At 35.6% G+C, this 22,439-nt stretch overlaps 4 protein-coding genes, 1 long non-coding RNA gene and 1 pseudogene across 5 annotated transcripts; 3 read left to right on the plus strand and 3 right to left on the minus strand.

Annotated features, from left to right (window-relative positions):
- Positions 1-258: 258 nt before the first annotated feature.
- LOC119081831 (mitochondrial inner membrane protease subunit 2) lies at positions 259-1,269 on the minus strand. The gene is made up of 3 exons (XM_037191068.1): positions 1,063-1,269; positions 586-837; positions 259-519 (listed from the first exon to the last, which is right to left on the minus strand). Exons 1-3 carry the CDS (start codon positions 1,154-1,156, stop codon positions 341-343), a joined length of 525 nt encoding a protein of 174 aa, XP_037046963.1. The 5' UTR covers positions 1,157-1,269; the 3' UTR covers positions 259-340.
- A 3,106-nt stretch (positions 1,270-4,375) lies between these two features.
- LOC119081805 (microfibril-associated glycoprotein 4-like) lies at positions 4,376-5,438 on the plus strand. Its single transcript, XM_037191035.1, has 2 exons — positions 4,376-5,085; positions 5,173-5,438. The coding sequence occupies exons 1-2, from the start codon at positions 4,391-4,393 to the stop codon at positions 5,354-5,356; spliced, it is 879 nt and encodes a 292-aa protein (XP_037046930.1). The 5' UTR covers positions 4,376-4,390; the 3' UTR covers positions 5,357-5,438.
- A 13-nt stretch (positions 5,439-5,451) lies between these two features.
- LOC119081817 lies at positions 5,452-6,521 on the minus strand. Its single transcript, XM_037191053.1, has 3 exons — positions 6,287-6,521; positions 5,948-6,094; positions 5,452-5,869 (listed from the first exon to the last, which is right to left on the minus strand). The coding sequence occupies exons 1-3, from the start codon at positions 6,399-6,401 to the stop codon at positions 5,487-5,489; spliced, it is 645 nt and encodes a 214-aa protein (XP_037046948.1). The 5' UTR covers positions 6,402-6,521; the 3' UTR covers positions 5,452-5,486.
- A 501-nt stretch (positions 6,522-7,022) lies between these two features.
- On the minus strand, positions 7,023-7,952 carry LOC119081849. The gene is made up of 3 exons (XR_005088529.1): positions 7,771-7,952; positions 7,267-7,412; positions 7,023-7,199 (listed from the first exon to the last, which is right to left on the minus strand). It is a non-coding gene; the product is annotated as an uncharacterized LOC119081849 (long non-coding RNA).
- Positions 7,953-10,635: 2,683 nt separating this feature from the next.
- LOC119081590 lies at positions 10,636-14,595 on the plus strand (annotated as a pseudogene).
- A 5,089-nt stretch (positions 14,596-19,684) lies between these two features.
- On the plus strand, positions 19,685-22,211 carry LOC119081591. The gene is made up of 8 exons (XM_037190625.1): positions 19,685-19,824; positions 19,905-20,095; positions 20,162-20,249; positions 20,305-20,442; positions 20,510-20,680; positions 20,737-21,049; positions 21,164-21,566; positions 21,639-22,211. Exons 2-8 carry the CDS (start codon positions 20,045-20,047, stop codon positions 22,209-22,211), a joined length of 1,737 nt encoding a protein of 578 aa, XP_037046520.1. The 5' UTR covers positions 19,685-19,824; positions 19,905-20,044.
- The last annotated feature ends 228 nt before the right edge of the window (positions 22,212-22,439 follow it).

A 22,439-nucleotide genomic window follows, 5' to 3' on the forward strand; every position in this document is an offset into this window, starting at 1 on the left:
GTGGTTTGCAGTGTGATGGCTATAATTCATTATAATTGCATCATATTTAACCTTTTACAGACAGCAAAAGTATCAGCAGTTTTACTATTGAATCTTTAAGTATTTTCGGGAGATTGATTTGAAATCATTTGTTGTTATCATTATCAGATAGCCGTGGTATCGTTTGTCGTTTATGAAACGTTACTTTTTGTTCTGCCGTTTTGCGTATGACTGTTGGGCTAAATAGATTTCAGCGACATTGACAACAACTTAAAACGATGTGGGTTCAAACATTAACTGGAGTATATATTCAATATTTGACAGTCAAAATTACTAATCCTACCACATGACTATAACTTATTTACACCTTTGTAGTAATTTGATGGTTGTATGTCTTGCCTAACGAAATCGGTTTTCTTTGATTTGGTAAATGACTTAAAATTTTCTGCCAGCGGTTTGGCGGCCAAACAATGTACGTAGCTCGTGCTGTCATTAGACCCGCCGACACTGGTCCGAATGTGTTACTGTCTAAAGAGTTTCCTGCGAGGAAAAAATAATCACAATCAATGGATTGTCCATTGAAATTTTTCAATTGTCTCGCAATACCTGTATGATCACCTTCAACCCAACAAAACCCATCTGGAATTTTAACGTAGGGTTTCTTATAACCAATTGTTGAAACCACATCACCCTCTAGTGCAACGATTCTCTTAATTATTTTTTGTTCCGGATCCTTTGGTGAAATCAGCGACACAATATCTCCACGTTCTACGGTGTAGTTTCGGACCGCCCATTTCGATAAGAATACATAATCACATATTTCAGCGTCTGGATTTAATGCCGGTTGCATAGACACACCTAGAGTGTTAACAAAATTAGGAAAACGTTTTGAAGAAAGCAGAGTAAAATTTAAATGAAGGAGTTATTCAAGAACAGGATAGAATGAACTGTTCTATTCTCTCTTCAAGTGATTTTTCAGAGATTTAAATGCGTGGTGTGTGTCGATTTGTTTTGATGTTACAGTTATGTAAACAAGCATCTTAAAACGTTCTTAAGAACATGCAAATCATGCGTTTTATATACCTTCAACACGAGCAATGTAACCCACACAGTCTACGAATGTAATGCCAATTGGTATTGATAAAGCTACAGTCTTTATAAAGTAGGATATTTTCATCCTTCCAATAGATTTTTATTGCAAACTATTTAGTCATTAATTCTCCTCTATTATAATAACTTAGGTTAGGGATAGCTGAACTTTGACAAGTGAGACCAGTGGTGATGATCCCGATGAGGCAAAATGTCAGAAGGTTATGGATATTTCACTTCTTCATTTGTTAATTTTACGACTGGGAATTATATTTCATCAACGTTTATTGTCTAAAGCCCGGTTCGTGGGAAAATGAATGTAAATGATTGGACGTTCTGTCATTGTTTTGGTGTGAACGGCCAAATTGACAGAATAGCCATACATTTTCTGTCAAATACTTATATTCGCACCATGTATAAACCAGACCAACCAGACTTAAAAGTAAGGCACAAATAGATCAAAATATGAATGCTTACGTTCTAAGAAAGCGCGCGGAATAAAGCCATACAAATATTTCAAAATGTCCCTTTCCTTTTTAATGTAATTAAAAATGTCCCTTCGCTTTATTTTGTGTTGTGATTAAAAATTGTTTTCGTTGTGTGTTATATATTTCCGAATTTTCCAATCTACCCTATATTATATCGATGGTTTTACCCAAAAATAACATTAGGTGAACTTTACTTCACGGCGGTGAAACTTTACCTAACCCACCTATCCTTTTTGAGTAAAATGATGGATTATGATGGAAATTGTACTTCTCGACACCATTGGAGCTCGTTCAGAAACTCTTCGTTAAGTTTCACTGGGGAGGATTTTGACACTTCTTTCATATAAAGTATGTCAAAATCTTCACTTTGGGTAATGAATTTTTAGTTCCTGAACTTGTTCTTGATAAGTAATATATAGACTATTTTTAGGTGGATAGTTTACGTGGAAAGTACAAAATATGTGGTCATAGAACAAAAAACACACCTGCAGGATAATGGTGCAATAAAATCTTTACCATTGTAAAAATCTTGGAAATTTTGTATTCGATGGTCAAATTATATAGATAATGTATAATGTAAAGACACTAATGACTTAATACACTGTTGCCGCCATTGCAAAACCTTTTATTTCTCTAACCCATTACCGGTGGAAAATTGGTAAAGTCTAATGACAGATTCATTGATGATTCATACTCCATACGTGGTAAATTTCTTAATTAGGGTCATAGGTACACAAACCACTCGGCAGGTATTGCTTTTTTTGCTTAAATAGGGGTCTCTTTGTACAAATGTCTATCAGTTTCCTTCAGTCCTTTGACCAGATAACTCGCAGAACTTTATCTAAGGCATAGAGTTTGAGATAGTCGAACTTTATTTTGTGACAAAGCACCAGATTTTTTAAAAAAAAAAAGAGAGAATTTCGTTAAGACAACGGTGAACATTTCAAAAGTGCCTGAGTTATAGATTGAACCTGGTTAAACAAACAAACAACGAGCAATTTGCAAAAAGAGCTATTGAGACAAATATTGCAATATCAGAGGAGAAAAATCAAAATCGAAAAAAAATGAACATCAATTTGGACGATTATTTCGCGAGTGTCATCGCTGATGAGAGTTCGACTAAACGTTTCGAAGCAAAATCAATCAGACAGAATTCTTATAAGTGTTCGCTGTGTCACTCGGTTTATCCAGCCGGCGAATTTAGAATGCATCACATTCTCTGCCATCCAAATGAGAATCTTAGCTATAAAACATATTCCAAGGGCAGCACCGAATATTTGGGGCGAATACTAAATACTTGGTACAAGTGTAAAACTTGTGGCAAATATCTTCAGATTGTAGATACAACTTTACACCATAAGCAACATCATCCGGAAATACAATCAATATCAAGCAATTACATAAACATCAAATATGTGGAGCAGAGCCAGCAAAGCAGAGAATTTCAACATCGCCCTGCAAGAGACTCCAACTCCAGCGACTATCGGAATTGAAAAATCAGCGCGAAAATGCAGAACCATCAACACCTATTTCGTATCGGTTCTAGAATGCAGTGACATTTTGTGTAGATGTGCTGCAAACGTTTTGTACAGAATTATAATCGTAACGAGGTGGCATGGTGGCGCTGATGCTAATCGGCATTCACGAATTACATGGACATCCAAACATGTTTTTACATGCTTATGCATGGTAAAGTGCACTTTACATCACTGCTTGTGACAGCGAAAATGCACTTACCGTCCACAAACATGTAAAATGTGTTACGTCAATGCTTTTAAATGCTTGTTTAGGCACGTGTGATTACGCCACTCGCCTTCGGCTCTTTCCACAAACCTCACACTTGCCTGACAAATATTTACAAACAGTGACGTAACATACTAAAAAATGATGACAGTGCCACCATGTCACCTCTCTGGTATAACTATATAGTTTTGTAATATGTAAAATTTATCGATTGTAATTAATAAAAAATCAAATCGCTTTTTATTAAACAAATTTTTTTTTTTTACCAAATACTTGCCGTTTATTATTTGTCCACACATGCGATTGGTGATTCTCACGGACGTTTGATCTACACGTGGTGTATCGCTTAAAAGAGAATCAACTGGAGCATAATTTAGTCGACCTCTATCTAAATCTAATTTGAAAAGCTGAATACACCAATCCCATCGAAGGGATTAAATAGATTTGATTATTCTATTGAACAATATATCAAGTGCGACTTTACCCAAGGGCATTTGTAGAGTATCTTAGGCCTCATAATATAGGGTCAATCCGACTGATGGTTGGAAAAGATATGTCGAAAAACTCACCGTTAAAGGTTAACCACAGTTCCATTATTGATGGTGTAGCGTATGTATCGACTAAAAAAGGAAACTGACTGTTCTCCTGGATATATTTTTAGGGCCTAGAGTTCTGAAATGTGGTTGACAATTTTCTTAAGGAAAATGGAGATTATCCTTGTCACTGGATATCGCTATAATTTGAAAAAAAAAAAAAAATGCGTGGCCACAAAAACATTACGTGTCTGACAAAATGGACACAATTTAATCAGACAAAACGTTCATTTGATTCGGAAATTCAAAATTGATGCAACAAAAATGTACGTTGATGGTAAAGGTTGGACTTTAATAAGCGTCTGAATAACGACACCACTATTTTATAATATACCATTGGTATACCCACCCGCGCAGCGTAATAAGTTAAATGAACGAAAGTCCTGACTATTTTCATATATCCAACAATGATAACGCAAGTAGAGGAAATCGGTTGATCCCTGTTGCTTATAAATTAAATCCTCCATTATCAGTGTTCTGTGCCATGACATGATATAAATGCTGAGCTCAAACTTGAAAGACACAGAGTTCTTTGTGAGAATGATTTCCGTTGTTGTTGTGCTACTCATCGCTAGCTTTGTTGCGGGTCAATCTGCTCGAGAATTTTTTTGTGAATTCAAAAGCGATGGAGTGTTCGAACAGAATGTGGAACAAAGTCTATTACATCTAAATGAAGGTCCATTCATTTACTTTGACGATTGTGAAGATGCACTCAAGAAAGGATTTACGCTTAGCGGCGTCTATCGCATCAAACCCAAATCTTCGTTTAGACCGTTCCAAGTGTGGTGTGACATGGAATCGGAAAGTGGTGGATGGACTCTCATTCAAGTCAGATATGATGGATTGACTGATTTCTTCAGAAACTGGGTGGAATATCGGAATGGATTTGGCCGCGTTGATGGTGATCATTGGCTTGGAAATAATTTTATTCATCAATTGACGGAAAACAATGATTATCAGCTGAAGATTGAAGTGACTGGCTTCCAAGATAATGAGTTTGCTTTCGCCAAATACTCTCCATTCCACATTGGATCGGAAGACGAAAACTATAGACTCTACATTGGAAATTTCAGTAGTGAAGGGCAAATTAGTGATTCGCTCTCGTCTCATAATGGATCTATGTTCTCAACGAAAGACAACGACAACGATGATTGGCCAGCTAACTGTGCTGAGAGATTCAAAGGAGCTTGGTGGTGAGTAAAGATCAGAAAATATTTTGCTGAAGAACTGGAAAACGAAGCGTTTTTGTTTCAATTGATTAATTTAGAAAATTCGCATAGGTACCGTGGATGTTATCAGTCTAACCTTAATGGCATTTGGATGAGCAAACAACGTTCTATTGCAGTCAGAGGTCCACAAACGGTTGACAACGAAATTGGTATAAATTTTCGAAATGTTTTCAACGTATATTTTTACAGTTTGAAAAGCGTTGAAATGAAAGTAAAGAAGTTGAGGCGTACATGATTAAATTGTCAGTGTATTTTAACAAAACAACTATGAATCTTCATCTTTATTTATTGTGGAAATACATTAGAGGCCAAATCTATATATCTGTATTTAGCCATAACGAACAATTTTATTTCAACGAACAATTTTAACAATCAAGACATTTCCATTCAACGATACCACTTCCAGATCCAAAGCGCTCTTTCGTGTATTTTTCGATATCAATCAAGAATCCAGTGTTCTGAGAATTTCTCGTGCAACAACCATTACAGTCAGAATCTGCGCACATGTCATAAACCTTAGCATCGATTTGGTTGGTTCCTTGTCTTAATCTTAATGTCTTTAGCTGATACTTAGCAGCATCCTTTGAATGTACGGCTATGATATTATTCGCCCTAACCCAAGTTTCCGGTTGCTGGCCAGACACGAATGCAAAATATCCAGCCCACAAGCATCCGTTGTAATTTAAACATTCGTCACTGTTTGGATCCGGATATGACTCATAATTCGTTAGGTCTGCTCTGTTCCATTCTTTTGTATTTGCAATAAATTGTCAATTAACAACATGAAATATCTCGAATCTAGTAGATTGTAAAAAAAACAACTCACCACTAGGAGAACCACCACTGCTGTTTTCCATGATTCCACACACAGCTGATGTGTCACTACTTACGATCGCGTCACTCTTGGACACAGCATTTTTCTTCATCCAACATGTTCCACTGTTATAGTTCGTCCATGTAAAATGAGTACAATCTAATAAACGGAAACATGGGCTCAAGTCAAGCAAATTATTGGCTGCGTTTAACATTAAACGTTAAACTCGATATGGAAACTCAATAGTAATTCTATGTATGGGAGTCAACTATGGGACTCAAACGTTCAGTATTATCGTAGCGAAGTACAAGCTATCTTAAAAAGGCACACTAAGAAATGTGTATTCCATACCTTGTGTAGATGCGCATCGTCCACCACAATCTTCTCCCTTTGTTAATGCATTACTGAGGTCATTTCCTGCAAAGTCGCAACCTGTTTGCCCAATTACCATTCCATGTAATTCCATGAGAGTTGGATACTGCAAAAGCAAGTACCACGAGAAAAGTTGATAGCATTTTGACGAAATATAATAACCTGGTAACACTCTTTAATATTCAACTAGTTATTTCGTTATTGATTATTATTAAACTGCATGCTACAAAGTCAGACTGCTTTTATATACATCCCACACAAAGCTAAATCTTTATTGCAATACTTAACAGATATCATTCAACTGTGAATTGAAAGCCATAAATAATGATATTTGGAACATTCGTCAGCTTACGTTCCAGTGTATAAGCTGTAAATCATTGGCTTCTGGTTTTTAATCGATAAATTGAATCGGACAACATGAATAGCATTTTTAACAATAAGCTTATGGAAGTGGAAAAATACGACCATCATTTACAGTAAAAATCATTTTATTTCAACTAAGAATTTTAACAAATCAAGACATCTCCATTCAACGATACCACTTCCGGATCCGAATCGCTGTTTTGTGTTATTTCTCAATATCAATCAGAAACCAGTGTTCCGAGAATTTTTGTGCAACAGCCATTACAGTCAGAATCTGAGCACATGTCATACACTTTGGCATCGATTTGCTTGTTTTCCTTGCTTCAGTCTTAATGTCTTCAATTTATATTTCGAAGCATCCTTTGAATGTATGGCTATTATATTGTTGGCTTTAACCCAAGATTCTGATTGCTTCCCGACACAAATGCAAAATACCCAGCCCATAAGCAACCATTGTAATTTATACATTCGTCACTATTTGGATCTGGATATGACTCGAAATTTGTGAGATCTGCTCGGTTCCATTGCTCTGTATTTGAAAACATTTTTTAAAAATTAGAACATGAAATACCCTAAAGACTGAAACATTGGCTCACCGTTAGAAGAACCACGATCGCTGTTTTCTACAATTCCACACACAGCCGATTTGTCAGTACTTTCGAAAGCATCATCTTAGACACGGAATTTTTCTTCATCCAACAAGTTCCTCCATCATAGTCAGTCCATGTGAAGTGAGTGCAGCCTGGTAATGAGCGGTTGAAATTTAGCTTATATGAATAAGTAAATGAATGAAATACGGAACCGTATGTTACTTTGTCGACAGCACTGCTCCTAGCATTAATAGTGAATTAACAAGCGTCAAATTTAGAGCCCTTAGTGACAAATTATTGTTTGTATTATAAATTTCAACTCATACAACCAAAACAAAATACCAATTTTTACAAAAGAAACATGTTCATAATAAGAGCAGTGCAGTTTCTCACATATTCACGATACACGGTACAAATCACATATAGTGCAGCATATAATAGGACAGATTTTCAATATAAGCTGTGCTGTTTATCTATAGTCTATTCGATATCAACGGCATTTTCATATACCTTGCGTAGAAGCACATCGTCCACCGCAATCTTCTCCTCTCATTTTTACATCCTTTAAGTCATTTCCTCGAAAATCGCAGCCTAGAGCCCAGTTATCATTCCAAGTTATTCCATAAGAATCGGACACTGCGACAGTAAGTACCACGAAGGAAATTGCTAACATTTGTTAAATACACACACTTTTATTTATTATAACTCTCAAAACAACTTGCACGCTTCTTTATTAAAAATTACATATTGAGAAGAGAGATAGTTGCTTTTATATGGTAAGATGTATGGGGAACGTCTCCAAACTACATTTGCCTTTGAGAGGAGAATTCGTCAATGATATTTTCTTGCATAAATTAACAAAACTTGATTCCATACAGTTAATGTTAATCTAGTTTGTGTCTAAGTTTGTTTTAGATGTTTTATCAGCTGGTCCACTGATTCAATCAAACTGCCTCAACATCATTCTCTGGTTTCAGGTATACAGGTTTCAGACAAATTCCACATTTTTGTAACTAAGTTACACGAAATTGTAGTAGATAAAATACGTTCGAAAATTGATAAATGGAACGTCCCCGCATGTTGTTTACTAATTAATGATAAGAATTTTGAAGAAAAAAAACAAAACAAAAACAATTCTGCAAACTCCGTGAATCACATGTAAGGCTTATGTTATTCCCCAAAGAGACAGACAAATGCGTTGTTTATACATACGAAATATCATAAGATCTTAATATCAAAGTATTATTTGCAGAGAATCGGATTTGAGGGTAATATCTATGAGACAAAGAAAATGCGGTACATCAACACACTTTAAGCATGAGTGCTTCGAGTGACAGCTGTCAAATAGAGTACAATTTTGTATTTGAAAAAAGCACAATTTTTGCAGTGTCACTCTGGTTTCAGGTATACAGGTTTCAGACAAATTCCACATTTTTGTAACTAAGTTACACGAAATTGTAGTAGATAAAATACGTTCGAAAATTGATAAATGGAACGTCCCGCATGTTGTTTACTAATTAATGATAAGAATTTTGAAGAAAAAAAAACAAAACAAAAACAATTCTGCAAACTCCGTGAATCACATGTAAGGCTTATGTTATTCCCCAAAGAGACAGACAAATGCGTTGTTTATACATACGAAATATCATAAATTAATGATCTTAATATCAAAGTATTATTTGCAGAGAATCGGATTTGAGGGTAATATCTATGAGAATGCATCAAAGAAAATGCGGTACATCAACACACTTTAAGCATGAGTGCTTCGAGTGACAGCTGTCAAATAGAGTACAATTTTGTATTTGAAAAAAAGCACAATTTTTTGCAGTGTCAAAATTTGTTTGATACACTGTCCACTTTCAGTACTCTATTTAGAGTACCACTCATTGGCGGATTAACCTATGGGAAATTCGGTATTCTATCCACGGCGCGGCACTGGAAAAACTTGGCGCTGGAAAAACTCGTGGACCGTACAAATTTCTAATAATCTTCTCTTAAATGCATGCAGTAAAATGCAAAAGCAAGACAAAATTGGCCCTGAATTTTTAAAATTTGGCGCTGAATTTTCATTTGCCAGTGGCGCTGAAAACCTTGATCCGCCTCTGGTACCATTCATGCTTGAAGTGCGTTGGTTGGGTACATACTCGTTTTGACATTGAGGGCGATGACATATAAACCTAATTTACTTTTCGATAATACTGGTTTATATTCATTATTGATCTCGGTCGTCTTTCTTTTGATGACATTAATGACTTTAACTTTCAGTCGTTAAATAGAGTTGCTAAGCAAGTTCGGCTGTATGCATCACCATAATTATTTAAATTTTATAATCATGCGAAAATCTATAGTTTTCAGACCAATGGGATGAACGCTTATCTGTCCATAATCAATTTTTTAACTTTTCCTCCTATGTACAAAGTTGAGAATTGAATAATTTCACCCGTCTAGGACCTTTCAACAATCATTATTTATTTAACAGATGTGTATACAACTTTTCATGTTGAGGTCCTAAATTACGAGAAAGATTCCGTAATTTATGCCCAATGCATGAAAATCTTTTGTCTTCATCTTCAAATTTCATTTGTCATTCGTTTTGTGCACAGTGGACAAACATTAATTGTGAAAAACTGCATTATTTTATAAAGAGAGCTTAAAAATCCCTTTTCTTGCGTCCGAATTTTTAATTTTTTTCATTTCCAGGCGCTAGCCCGATTTTTGATGTTGGTTGATACGTTTTGACATTACATGCAATAAATAATTCTTTTCATAAGTTTATACATTTACTCGTCGTCTTTCTTGGCGCTAACTTCAGTGTTAAATAGAGTTCTCAAGTTCGTTACATCACCATATTAAGTTTAAATTGTTTAAATAGATTGCATGAAAAGTCATTTATGACATCACACGGATAAGTATCTGTACAATTTTCATCATTTTATTTTAAACAAAAAAATAATTTTCTTTTCCACCTATGTACAAAGTTGAGAAGAAAATTTCACCGTCTAGGCCTTTCAACAAAATTTTAACAATTTATACAACTTTTCATGTTGAGGTCCTAAATTACGAGAAAGATTCCGTAATTTATGCCCAATGCATGAAAATCTTTTGTCTTCATCTTCAAATTTCATTTGTCATTCGTTTTGTGCACAGTGGACAAACATTAATTGTGAAAAACTGCATTATTTTATAAAGAGAGCTTAAAACATCCTTTTCTTTCGTCCGTAGTCTTTCGTAGTATTTTTTACTCGAGTGTTCCAGGCGCTAGCCGATTTTTGTATGTATGGTTGATTTTACGCTTAAATTTAAAAACAAAAATTACAAACTGCAATAAATTAATGTCGGTTGGGTTTCACCAAGTTTACTACCATGGTTACCCTCGTTACCCGGCTTTATTGGCGCTACCATCGTGTCAAGTGTCAAATATTTGAAGTTCTCCAAGTCTTTTTCGTTACAGTCGAGTCTATATCTACAGTTTAAAAACATTGTTCAAAATACATTTCATGAAAAGACATTTAAAATGAACATCACACGGAACAGTAAGTACATCTGCTACAGGTTTTCATCATTTTATTTTATCAACAAAAAATAAATTGAATTCGTGCACACGCTAAACGTTAGGCAAAGCCTCGAGCGAAGTAAAAACAAGTTTTAAACACCGAAAATAATGAGTTTGCCTTTGTTTCAATTTCAAAATTTTATCAAATTTACGTAACCTCAAAATATATAGAAACTGGAGCCTAACATGTCACTTAAATACAAATTGAAATTGTAGATCTTTCACCTCAAACGAACAAACAGAGCACATCTGTTGTCTGCAGAAACAAATAAGAATTTGTCAACGGCTCGCTTTTATGTTGATTTTTTATTGTTAATGATTTGTGGCCAGTGAATGGCTTTTGAAAACATAATTTTTTAGCTTATCAGACTCGTTTAGTCGACTTAATTGACAGAGCAATGAAAATCGTACATTTTTAGATCATGAAGATGATACATTTACTAAGCAATGTATTATCAAACGAATCTTTTATTCAGAGCTAATTGATCATATGTTCTTGATACTGTTAGTTCGGAGAACTTGAACAACGATTTTCTTTTCAGATTTCCGTGATCAATTTGATGAATTGAAGCAGGTCATCAATGCAGCTAATTTCTTAGCCATCGATTGCGAATTCACTGGTTTATCTCACGACAATGCCAAAGTACAGCAGTATGATTCACCGTCGGAATATTTCCATAAGATTTGCCAACAGACAAGGTGCGTCTACCGAAATTGATAGACTTGCTTGTCGAACAAAATTCATAAAATTTGTGTCTAAAACTTTCAGCGGCTACATTACCATCCAATTCGGACTGACTGCATTTCGTGCTAAAAATGACGACACTCAGGACTTTACGTACCGCAGCTACAACTTCTTCGTATTCCCCAAATGAGAAAACAGCGTTTGAGTGTCAAGGGGATTCTTTGGCGTTCTTGGGGAGCCAATAATTTTGATTTTAACATGCTATTCCGCGAAGGGATATCGTACTGTGATGAAGAAGAAGCAAAACGAATGAGAGAGCAGTTCGACGAAAAGCTGAAATTAATGGAAAGCTGTGACAATAAAAAGAATGGTGACGAACAGGTGGTGGCTGTTCCGTTCGAAGAACAAGAAAATATGGACCGACTAAAGTGAGTTCAATGCGTCATGGGGTCTCGGACTGTGTTTCTCATTCAATTTAATTTTTTGCGCATTTGTAGTGAGGAAATTGAAAAGTTTTTAGAATGCGAAGACGACGAAAAAGTGTCGGAAAAAATTGCAACGCATTCCAACGGAAACTGATGTACCAGCTGTTGGAACAACGATATGCAGAAACGATATCAGCAAGTTCCCGCATCGAAAACAATCAAAAGGTTCGAAAACTGCTGGCATTTACTGTTAGTTGGACAAATAGGCGACGAAATGTTAATCCCTTTCAGGTGATCCTTTTGAAAAAAAATCAAATCCAAAGAGCAACTACGGGAAATTCAAATGGAAGAAATCGACAAGGAACGTAAACAGATGGAAGACGCCATTGGATTTCACAACTTCATAAATTTCCTTTCACAGACGGTACGTTTTTCGAAGATAACTTTTACCGTTCGCGGTCGCACTGTCGCACAGTCAATTAAAAAGTCAATTTTCTCGCAGAAAAAGCTAATTGTTGGACACAATATGCTACTCGATGTGATCTACGTGATAAAACAATTCGTCGGACCGGTATCAAACAAGTTTCAAGACTTCAAAACCAAGACTCATAAAACCTTCCCGAAGTAAGTCGATTTGTAGTTCCAATTTCCCGTCCATTGATCATGACCATCGATCCACTTAAAACAGCTTGCTCGACACCAAGTTCATGTGTACAGACGACACGATCAAACCGTACATCAATTCCAGTGTTCTGGCTCGACTGCTCGATGCAACATCGGTGGAACCATTTGTGCGGCCCAAATTCGGTAAGATCTGATTGTGTTGAAATGGCGATCGCCAATGATCCGACGTATACACGTTTCGTTATTACAGAGGCCGAAGCCGAAGAATACTCATATTCGTTGGACAAGCCAAAGGAACACGAAGCCGGTTACGATGCGTTTATGACGGGCGTGTGCTTCGTCACCATGGCAAATTATTTGCAAGTCGATTCGTGTGATATCAACGAGAAGTCGTCTAGACTACGACCTCTGTTGAACAAGTGAGTTTGACCAATTGCTTTTCTTCTTCTTAAAATTGTGAATTCACGTTAACGATGGACCTTGCCGGACCGTCAATATTTTCTTGTAAGTTTCATTGCCGCCTATATCTAACGGATGTGTTCCATCTTTTTTTCAGATTGTTCCTACCCATTGACGTGAATCATGTCAATCTGACTGGCAAGGAACGTAAGTTGAACAAAAAGTCTAGAAAGTATTAGTGTCGAATTGTGTGTAAACTTCTCAATGCAGAATAAATCAAGTGATAAAAAACGATTTTCATTATCTATGTTATTTGCAGTGGGAATGTCCAACCTTACCGAACCTCAAGTTATCGAAGCCAGATTTATTCGATCTCAATTTCATTCTTCTCGCTTTGACAAGTTGACAAGTTTTGAGTTGGACATATAGTTCCGAACATTGTATCTCTGAATGAATACATGTTTGCCACGAATGCTAGAACCGCACTTAGTACGAGAAGGAAGTCCAATATAATTTCCCGTCCAATCCATAGACATGGACAATCACTAAACAGACAATGATCTATTTCAATTGCGCTAGCCATTCATTATTCGTTCAATCGTTTAGTATCACTTGGTAAATAAATAACTGAAAGCCACCGTTTCATATAGCAAGTCATAATCAAACGTAGCCAACTCACTTTTCCTGGTCATCATCCAAATTTATTGTAATCATTCGCCCCCACTACCACCATCACACATTTAGTGTTATATCCGATACATCTCGATGGTAATGAATTATGTTCTTTCAGCGCCAGCTCCCTCCCGTGAACACGTGTTCCACTTAACCATTCCGAAAGACTGGAAGAATAACAACATTTTCCAAATATTTCGCTTGTACGGTAACGTTCGCATCTCATGGCTGGACGATACATCATGTTTCGTTGCGTTACACAACCGTGAAAATGCCACCGGTCTTTTGAAGACCATTGGAAAGCATGAAGGTGTGACGATAATATCGTTTGCTGATTACAAAAAGAAGGAGAATGTAAGTTGAATGCTCGGTAGAATGGTTTTGATTTACTGGATCAGAGAACTCCATTGCGGATGAAAAACGATAAGAAATGTTCGAAAGTGTGATGAGCCGAATCGAAAGTTTCGGTGCAAAATCAAATGGCCTGTAAAGAAGAGCCTTTAGAATCACGAAAAGTGTCATCTCTTCGTCTCAAATGCACAAAACGTTTTTTGGTCAAAAATTTAGAGTAATTGGCACTTTGAGTTGGCATTCTTCGTGTTCTTGCTGATGATTGAAATGAGATGTAATGCGGAGAAAAATCCTCCTTCCACTTAACATCATTTTAATTTAAAAAAAAAAAGTGTTTTTCAAATCATCGGCAACAGACACGAGTTCTCTGACAGTAAAAACTGTAGCAGTTAGTGGGAATGAAATAATTTCCAATTTGATTGTGAATGCTTCAATTGTTTCAGATGTTAACGGCGACATCTGATCCGATCAAACGGAAAGTGGAAACGGATACGAGTCGTGATTGGTCAGTGCGATTCACTAAATTCATAACTTTCAGCCTCATTATTTTGTCAATTCATTATATCTCTAATTACAATGATTTGAACATTTTTGGATTGAAATAAATAGACCAGAAACGGAATCGATCCCCATTTCTTCATCCTTATTGTAACAGTTTTAATCAGATTGTGAACGAAAATTCATCTAAAGTGTCGCGATTCCATTGCATCATTATCGTATGATCGGACGTCTAAAGTTGTTGATTAATTTTTTTTTTTTTTTTTCTTCTTGTTGTAGTGTGTCTCAGCCCAAAAAGAAAACTAAACAACAGGGAACGTCTCAACATTTTCAACCAGTTGACGATTGGTAAAATACAGTACATCAACACTAATTTTCATTTTTTTTACTAAAATCGAGTAAATAAAGAGAAATTCGGATCATAAATCGACTAAATTTGTATTTGTCTAATTATTTCATCTATCGATAACAACGACAAAAATAGTGACAAGCTCTAGGTAATATGGTCATTTTTACAGTAAAATTAAAAGGTATTGAAGTACAAGATTTGAAATCAACAGATTGAAATTACTTTTGATAGATGAAAGTAATAGACCCGATAATAATACTGGTCATTATATGTTTGCCGCCTGTAGCAGGTAAATTGGTGAAAATTTTCCTTTCTCGATATGATGAGATCTGGTCTCCTGATCTGATAATTCCATAAGCTGGGCGAACTTATTAGTATTCAGAAGTCAGAGCTGTACCTAGAACCACCAATTTATATGTAGATGGATTTATGCCTAAAAAGACACTTTCTGATATGAAAATTGGGTGGACCCTTGGAAGTTAAGATTTCTTAACTTTCTTAACCCAATTTTAATTTCAGAAAGTGTCTCTTTAGGCATGGATTCATCATTGTACATACATGCAGTGTTACATCTTCTAGATACGGAAAGTTCAGAAATTCACAAAATTGGGAGGAAATAACTTCGACACGGTGAATTTGAAATTTTTTTTAGTTGAAAGTAAATGTACCCAAAATGTTATTGCTGTTTATGTCAGAGGACTAGGCCCTGATCATTTTCCAATAAAAATTAAAATCGCTTGTACGGGGGTTTTTTGAGATAAACCATTTTTTCATACAATTTGGAGCATCCGTGAATATCCGTGATTGGAAAGGTTAAGCGTCAGGCTAACGGATTCTGGTGAAACTGTCTCACGGATGTCCCAAATTTTATGAAAAAATGGTTTATCTCAAAAACCACCTGTAGTAGGCGTACCTATCCTCGGACGATTAACTTTTTTTTCGACTTTGTTTAAGTATTACAAAATTACAAGCTATTATTTTGAATAGTTTGTATTTTCCTCAAGACACAAATTTAATTAAGATTCGTTTTATGTAAACTAATCAAACTATTTGTTTCCGAATTATTTTTAATGAACACATTCATTCGGCCGAACATGAAAATCCAATTGTCTAACACTTTTCAACTATGCCCGGACACCTATATTTCAATGTTCGGACACTAACTGAATTCAACAATTTCACGGGTTTTTTTTCATTAAAATAAGAAAAATTAATTGTTAATCATTCAAATACACCACAAATGAAGTGAAAACACTAAATTGAATAGATAAAACCATTTAAATTACAATTTACAAAGCATTTTTGAGTCACACAATTTTGGTATCATTTTCGGTGCATTTCACATGGCATCATACGTTGAATTTGACACTTCATATGTTTTCCATATAGTCCGACTACTGAATCAAAACGAAATATCCTGTTTGTATCAACCGGACATCCGAAAAACAGTAGAAATAATATTTTATAATCGTGTTTGAGTGAAAATAATATTAAATTGAACATTAATTAATCTCAAAAACAATAGCACTGTGCAATATTAAGTAATTTTCAACTAGAAAAAAGAAGTGTTTTGATCACCTCACAAACTATTTTTCAGGTAGAAAATTACACTTTTCTGTACGTGGTGCCACTGTTTCAATGATTAAAATTACACAGTATTCCTAGTGAATCCAATTTTATGATCAATCGATAGTGAAAACTACAAATTACAACTGAAGGATAGTCATCCACTATATTTTCGAGCAAGAGTTAATTAATTTACTTTTAATGTCAAAGTGTCCGAGCATTGGGGCGTGTCCGAGGATTGGTACGCTTACCCTACAAGCGATTTTAATTTTTATTGGAAAATGATCAGTGCCTTGTCCTCTGACATAAACAGCAATAACATTTTGGGTACATTCACTTTCAATTTAAAAAAAATTTCAAGCTCACCATGCGAAATATACCTTAAATTTACAAAGGCTGTATGAGTCACGCCGATCACTTTATTAGCGGTGAATTTTTAGTATAGAAAGTGGCGTATCACCAGAATATGATAATCTCCATGACCTCTCCAAAGCTTACAGCCATGAAATTTACAACAAATTGCAAAGTATTTGCTATGGATACGGCCAACAATAAAATACATAATAAATCAAAAAACTTAATGGAAAACTTTATTTCAGTGAAAAATGGAAATATTAAATCTAAGTTTTGGCGTCCAAATCGTCTATATTGTCTGTAACATTATCCGAATAGTAGGAATATTCTTCCTCGTCACAAGCGCCCTTAACGCCCACTAACGGTTCACCCTCTGGAAATAAATTATTGCTGCTGAGCAAAAGCTAAACAGAAAACGGCGATTGGTCTACTCACTCGAATTGAGCCCGTTGAGACAAATTTCGATTTCAAGAACACAATTGTTTGCGAATGTTGCTTTCGTTCCATCTTCATACGTAAGACAATACGGATCATATATCTTACGACAAACTTTCTTGCAATTTATGCCTAGTGCGGTGTCGATAACTCCGACTGGAAAGAGTAGATTAATAATTTGTCTCGACACAAATTCTGTCACTTTAATTAATTTGTACCCATTATTAACACAGTTAATGTGATTGTAAATTTCATTATATCTTCTCTATACTTTAAAACTTTAACAAGAAAACTAAATTCAAACTATAATGCTAGTGTCGGATGTTTCACGAGTTCATATGAACACTGATACGTTTCAATAATTTGATTTTATCGGAACCATTTCATTGATTTCAACACTTCACGACAATTTTGTGCCAGTTAAATACATCTACACCAACGACAATTTATCTCAAAATTGTGTAATTCATACAACAGACCATCTATACAAACATGCATACTCCACAATTTTACTTAAAATACCCAATTCCTACAAGGTCTGTTTACAAATGATCATGTAGTAATGAAATGATGGTAAAATTTCTAATAAAAAATTGCTTCTATTCATAATCTTCTATTTGTCACGTAGCTCTTAATCATTCTAAAAATGTCGAAAGTATCACTGCATTACCCATAGTTCACTGTTTTCCTTTTTTGTTTCTGGTTGCATTTGATTTTCCCAACCTTAACTATAGAACATGTAACGAGCACAGCTCTGCTACTAGCAGTGCTATGAACGTAGTCACTTGTGTTTCTGGCATACAATCAGTTGATCCATTATACATTAAATCTGGGAGTTACATATAATAGAAGGACCTCAGTCTATAGTTGACCTATCACATACTATTCATCTGTTATCGATAAGATCGACAAAAATAATGACAAGCTCTGGGTAATTATGGTCTTTTATTTAGTAAAATGCATGTAAAAAAATGGAAGTACAAGATTTGAAATCAACAGATTAAAAATACTTTGATCGATAGAAGCAACGCACTGCTCCTAGCATAAACACTACTTTGACAAATGTCCAATTTGGAGGTTTTTGTGATAAGATTGATTGTATTGTGTGTTTTAACTCATACAACGAAAACAAGTCATCTATCTTTACGAAAGAAACGCAGTGCCTACTGTGACTTCATCAGCCTCCAAATATTTCTTATGTTCATGCTAGGAGCAGTGCGTTGATAGAAGTAATAGAACCGATAATAATACTTCTCGTATGCTTGCCGTCTGTAACAGATTAAATGAAACGAATCGTTGAACTTAGATAAACATAGTGCAGGCAACCTTACCTACCTACCTTACGACAACTGCCCTATGCTAATTACATGCTACACTCGGACTCGATAACTTTCACAGAAGTGCAGCAGTTCACGCTATTGTTTACATCATTTGCGTTCTAACTCTTTAACACTCACTGTGTGAGTGAGAAAGAAAGCACATTTTGAGAATGTTATAGTTCAAGATGGCATGTGGGTGAAAAATGTAGATTATTCAAATATTGTATTCAGGCTATTGGTATGTGGTCAGTTGTTCCGGAAGCGCCCAGGAAGAAGTCCCATCGGACACTACCACAACATACATAAACAATGGCTTGAACACCAGCTGTTTTAAATTCTGCACTTCAGTGAAGTTTACCGAGTGCACTGTTATTTTTGCAGGCCAGGTGGCGAGCTTATCAACAGTATTTTATAAAGAATCTATTACTTCGTTTGATCTAAGTATTTTGAAGAGATTGATTTCAAATATTTTTATTCATTTTTAGAACATGCTAATAAGATCATATTTGCCACAGCTTGGCATTTAATCCTGTAGTACTTATCGATAACTGAGGTTCCGTAACATAATTTGGCGTCTTTCTGATTTTAGTTTTACCTCCAATTTCATATGATTATTGAGGTCGGGTCTTTACACTAAAGAAAAGAATTGAGGCATCGCTCATTAGAATGCTTAGTCGGGCTGTTATAATTGCTGAAGCAATATATAACTCAAGTACTGATGTCTTTAGGTTAGCAAAAACTTATGCTGAAAGAGGTTTTTTTTAGCGCGAGCCGGAGAGAGTTGTGGAATAGAATTTCAGTTTTCAGTATGCGTTAGGAAATGGGTATTTTCCTAACTAGTGTTGAAATATCGCGACTTTGTCGTTTAATTCCCACGTCGTTTAGGAAAAGAGTTACTTCTAACTTATGTTAAAAGGTTTTTTTTTTAGCGAATTTACTAAAAAAGCATTTTAGCATGCATTAGGAAAATAACTATTATTTTGTGTGAGATTCATACAACGTTGCATATATAACTATTACACACTACGTCAATTTGAATTAACAACGCGAATTTGTCATTTATGCTTAACATCATAATGTGCAAAATTTAAAAACTAATTAGGCATGCGGTCTCGTGCCATACTTATACATCTAAATCATTCATAAATAACACATTATCGTATTCCCTCCGTAATCTTGAAAAGTAGAATTTCGTTCGCAGGGTTTCTATTTACATAGCCCTTGCACTTATTTGCAACCGAGTAGAAAAGTCAAACGTGACCACAGTATTTACAAAGTATCCGGAAGAAATATATTGCAACCACGTACGAATTAACGTTCATCGTAGGTATTATGTAAATATAAATGATGGAATAACAAAACTGACATGATCTCTTCTAAAAACATTGTTGAATTTCTTCATTTTCAATTGAAGTGAAATCCGTTGCACCACAAAATTTGCCATCAAGGTTATCACGTTCACTCAATTTGCGAACCGAATCAAAAGGTTATAAAGGGAGCCAAACGAGTGCATTATTTTAGTCAATAAAAAAATTTATTTATCAAATTACAAACATGCACTGCAAAAAGTTTATTTTTATGTTCGTTGCATGGTATTGTGTAAACGTAAGCTAAAAGTTAAATTAATTAGATGACCACCACATAGACTACAAATAATCTAATGTTTTATAGACTATGAATGGTTCTCCGATATCGTTTGAAAACAAATTCGATTGTGGTAATAAGTGCAAAACCGATGAAACTGGGATAAAAAACAACGGTAAAAATACCGAAAAACATTGGATTCGTTGGCTAAACTGAACTTTTATTTCCAGATCACCAATGGAACCCACAGCAGGCTGGTGATTCGAACCATGATCTTCATTTAGCAGCATTCACAGGACAAGCTATTCCCAAAAGGAGAAAACGACAAACAAGCAATGACACCTCAGGCGGTACAGGTTCTTCGCCAGGTGATTGATTTATACAGAACGTTCAAAAGATCGTTAGAATTTCTAATTTGTCATTAAAAAAAAATAGAAACAACTATAGCCCCAGATCCCGTCAACGCCACCACACAAACAGATTCTGATGAACAGTCAACAGAGGTTCCATTGTTACGCATAGGTGAAATCGATTTTACAAATTCTGCAGAATACAAAAGAGCTCAAGAAAATTTATTATCGGCTTCGGAACAAGTGAAAGTCAAAGGTCAGTCAGAAATCGTAAAAAGCTACAAGTGACTCATTCAAGGCATATTTCACTAGATGTTCAAGTAGCAGACGACAAAAATTTACCCAACACGAACTTTCCTGCAGCTAGCATTCAGGACATAAAAGAAATCGAAACTGCCGAGACTGTCCTACCGGAAAATGATTCAACAAGTTCGAACAGCTCAACAACGAATCCAATTTCATCCACGACAGAAATTTCGATGGAAATAAAAGGTGCTGAGAACATAGCACTGGAATACGATGGTAAAATTGAAAGCGGATCTCTCAGTGGAGACATTCCAGTAGTCTCTCAAAACACAACTGCCGAAACAAAGCCAACAGCAGAAACGAAGCCAACGACATACGATTCTACTGAAAGCGATTCGAATGCTTCAGAGAGGCTCAATCCTCCAAAGAATTTCATCAAAGAAACAATTGAGACGAAATCTGACAATAATGCTTCAGTAATACATGCAGACCTCTTAAGTAAATCTGGAACTTCTGCCGAAAAAACTGGACTGAAGTTGAATACAACTCATGCGAACGTGGACATGGAATATTCAACACCAATGGGTGATACGAAAAATGGTTCTATCTCGGAAGATCTTCCTGAAAATAAACTTAATGCAGTGGTCACTGACCCAGTAACAATAAGTGAAGTGGAAGTTCAAGAAAATACTACAGAAAATGTACTTAACACAGTTGCAGTAAAACCAGCGAAAACTAACGAAACTGGTGGCGACTCATTCCCGAATTCAACTGATTCAAAATCTGATCCAAAAACCGTGAGCATACCAGGAAAGTTATACCATAACGTTACAGATGACGATGATTCTATAAGACGGGACATGACAAAGAAATTAGATATTGAGCCTGAACAACTGGGCATTCCTAAGCTACAAGAAGTCACAATTAACAGTATTTCTGTCAATATAACAAATGATGCGAGGGATATTGAAACGGAGGACGTGTCGAAGAAAGACAAGGACATATCCGTGATTCCAAACAGTCCAACCACATCACCAAACGCTTCGAAGGACAGCCATCATAAAAATCACACAGATAGTGAAACTCACGAAGACAATTTCGTAGATCAATACGAAAGCCACGCTTACAAATTGGATGATTGGGATGACGATTTTACTGACACGAGTTCATTTGACGACTTTATTGGAAATCCATGCGATTGCTGCGATTGTAGCCGAACCGAAACTGCAAAACTCTACGACACGTTTGTGGAAAATGATTCATCCGTTAGCATTGAGTACCCTCCACACGAACCCTGTGTGGAACATTTTCATCCACCTGACTATTCAACGAATTATGGAGATATTGGCGAAAATCTCGACGAAGAAGATGTCGACGTTGAGTATAGTCAACATACTGACGATATTTCGGACGATTTTGATTCCATAGACTTAGACGACTTACTGAATTCAGACATTCGATTCAATACGAAAGAAGATAATAATTGTGATCATTTTGACGAAGACACAGACGATTTTGTTTTCGATGACAGTTTTCGATAGGAAATAAGAATCGGTGTTTTAAAGTATAGTTTCCACTTAAAAAGAGCACTCCGTTTAGCCTCCGTCTACATGACAGTTGTAAAATAGAACAAAAGAACTGTCACGCAAACGGAGTGGAAATTGAATTTATTTCAATTTTTTACTCCGTTTACGTGACAGTTCCTTTGTTCTATTTTACAAATGTCATGTAGACGGAGGCTAAACGGAGTGCTCTTTTTAAGTGGAAAC

The sequence above is a fragment of the Bradysia coprophila genome, unplaced genomic scaffold, assembly GCF_014529535.1.
Source record: "Bradysia coprophila strain Holo2 unplaced genomic scaffold, BU_Bcop_v1 contig_358, whole genome shotgun sequence".
NCBI lineage: Eukaryota > Metazoa > Arthropoda > Insecta > Diptera > Sciaridae > Bradysia > Bradysia coprophila.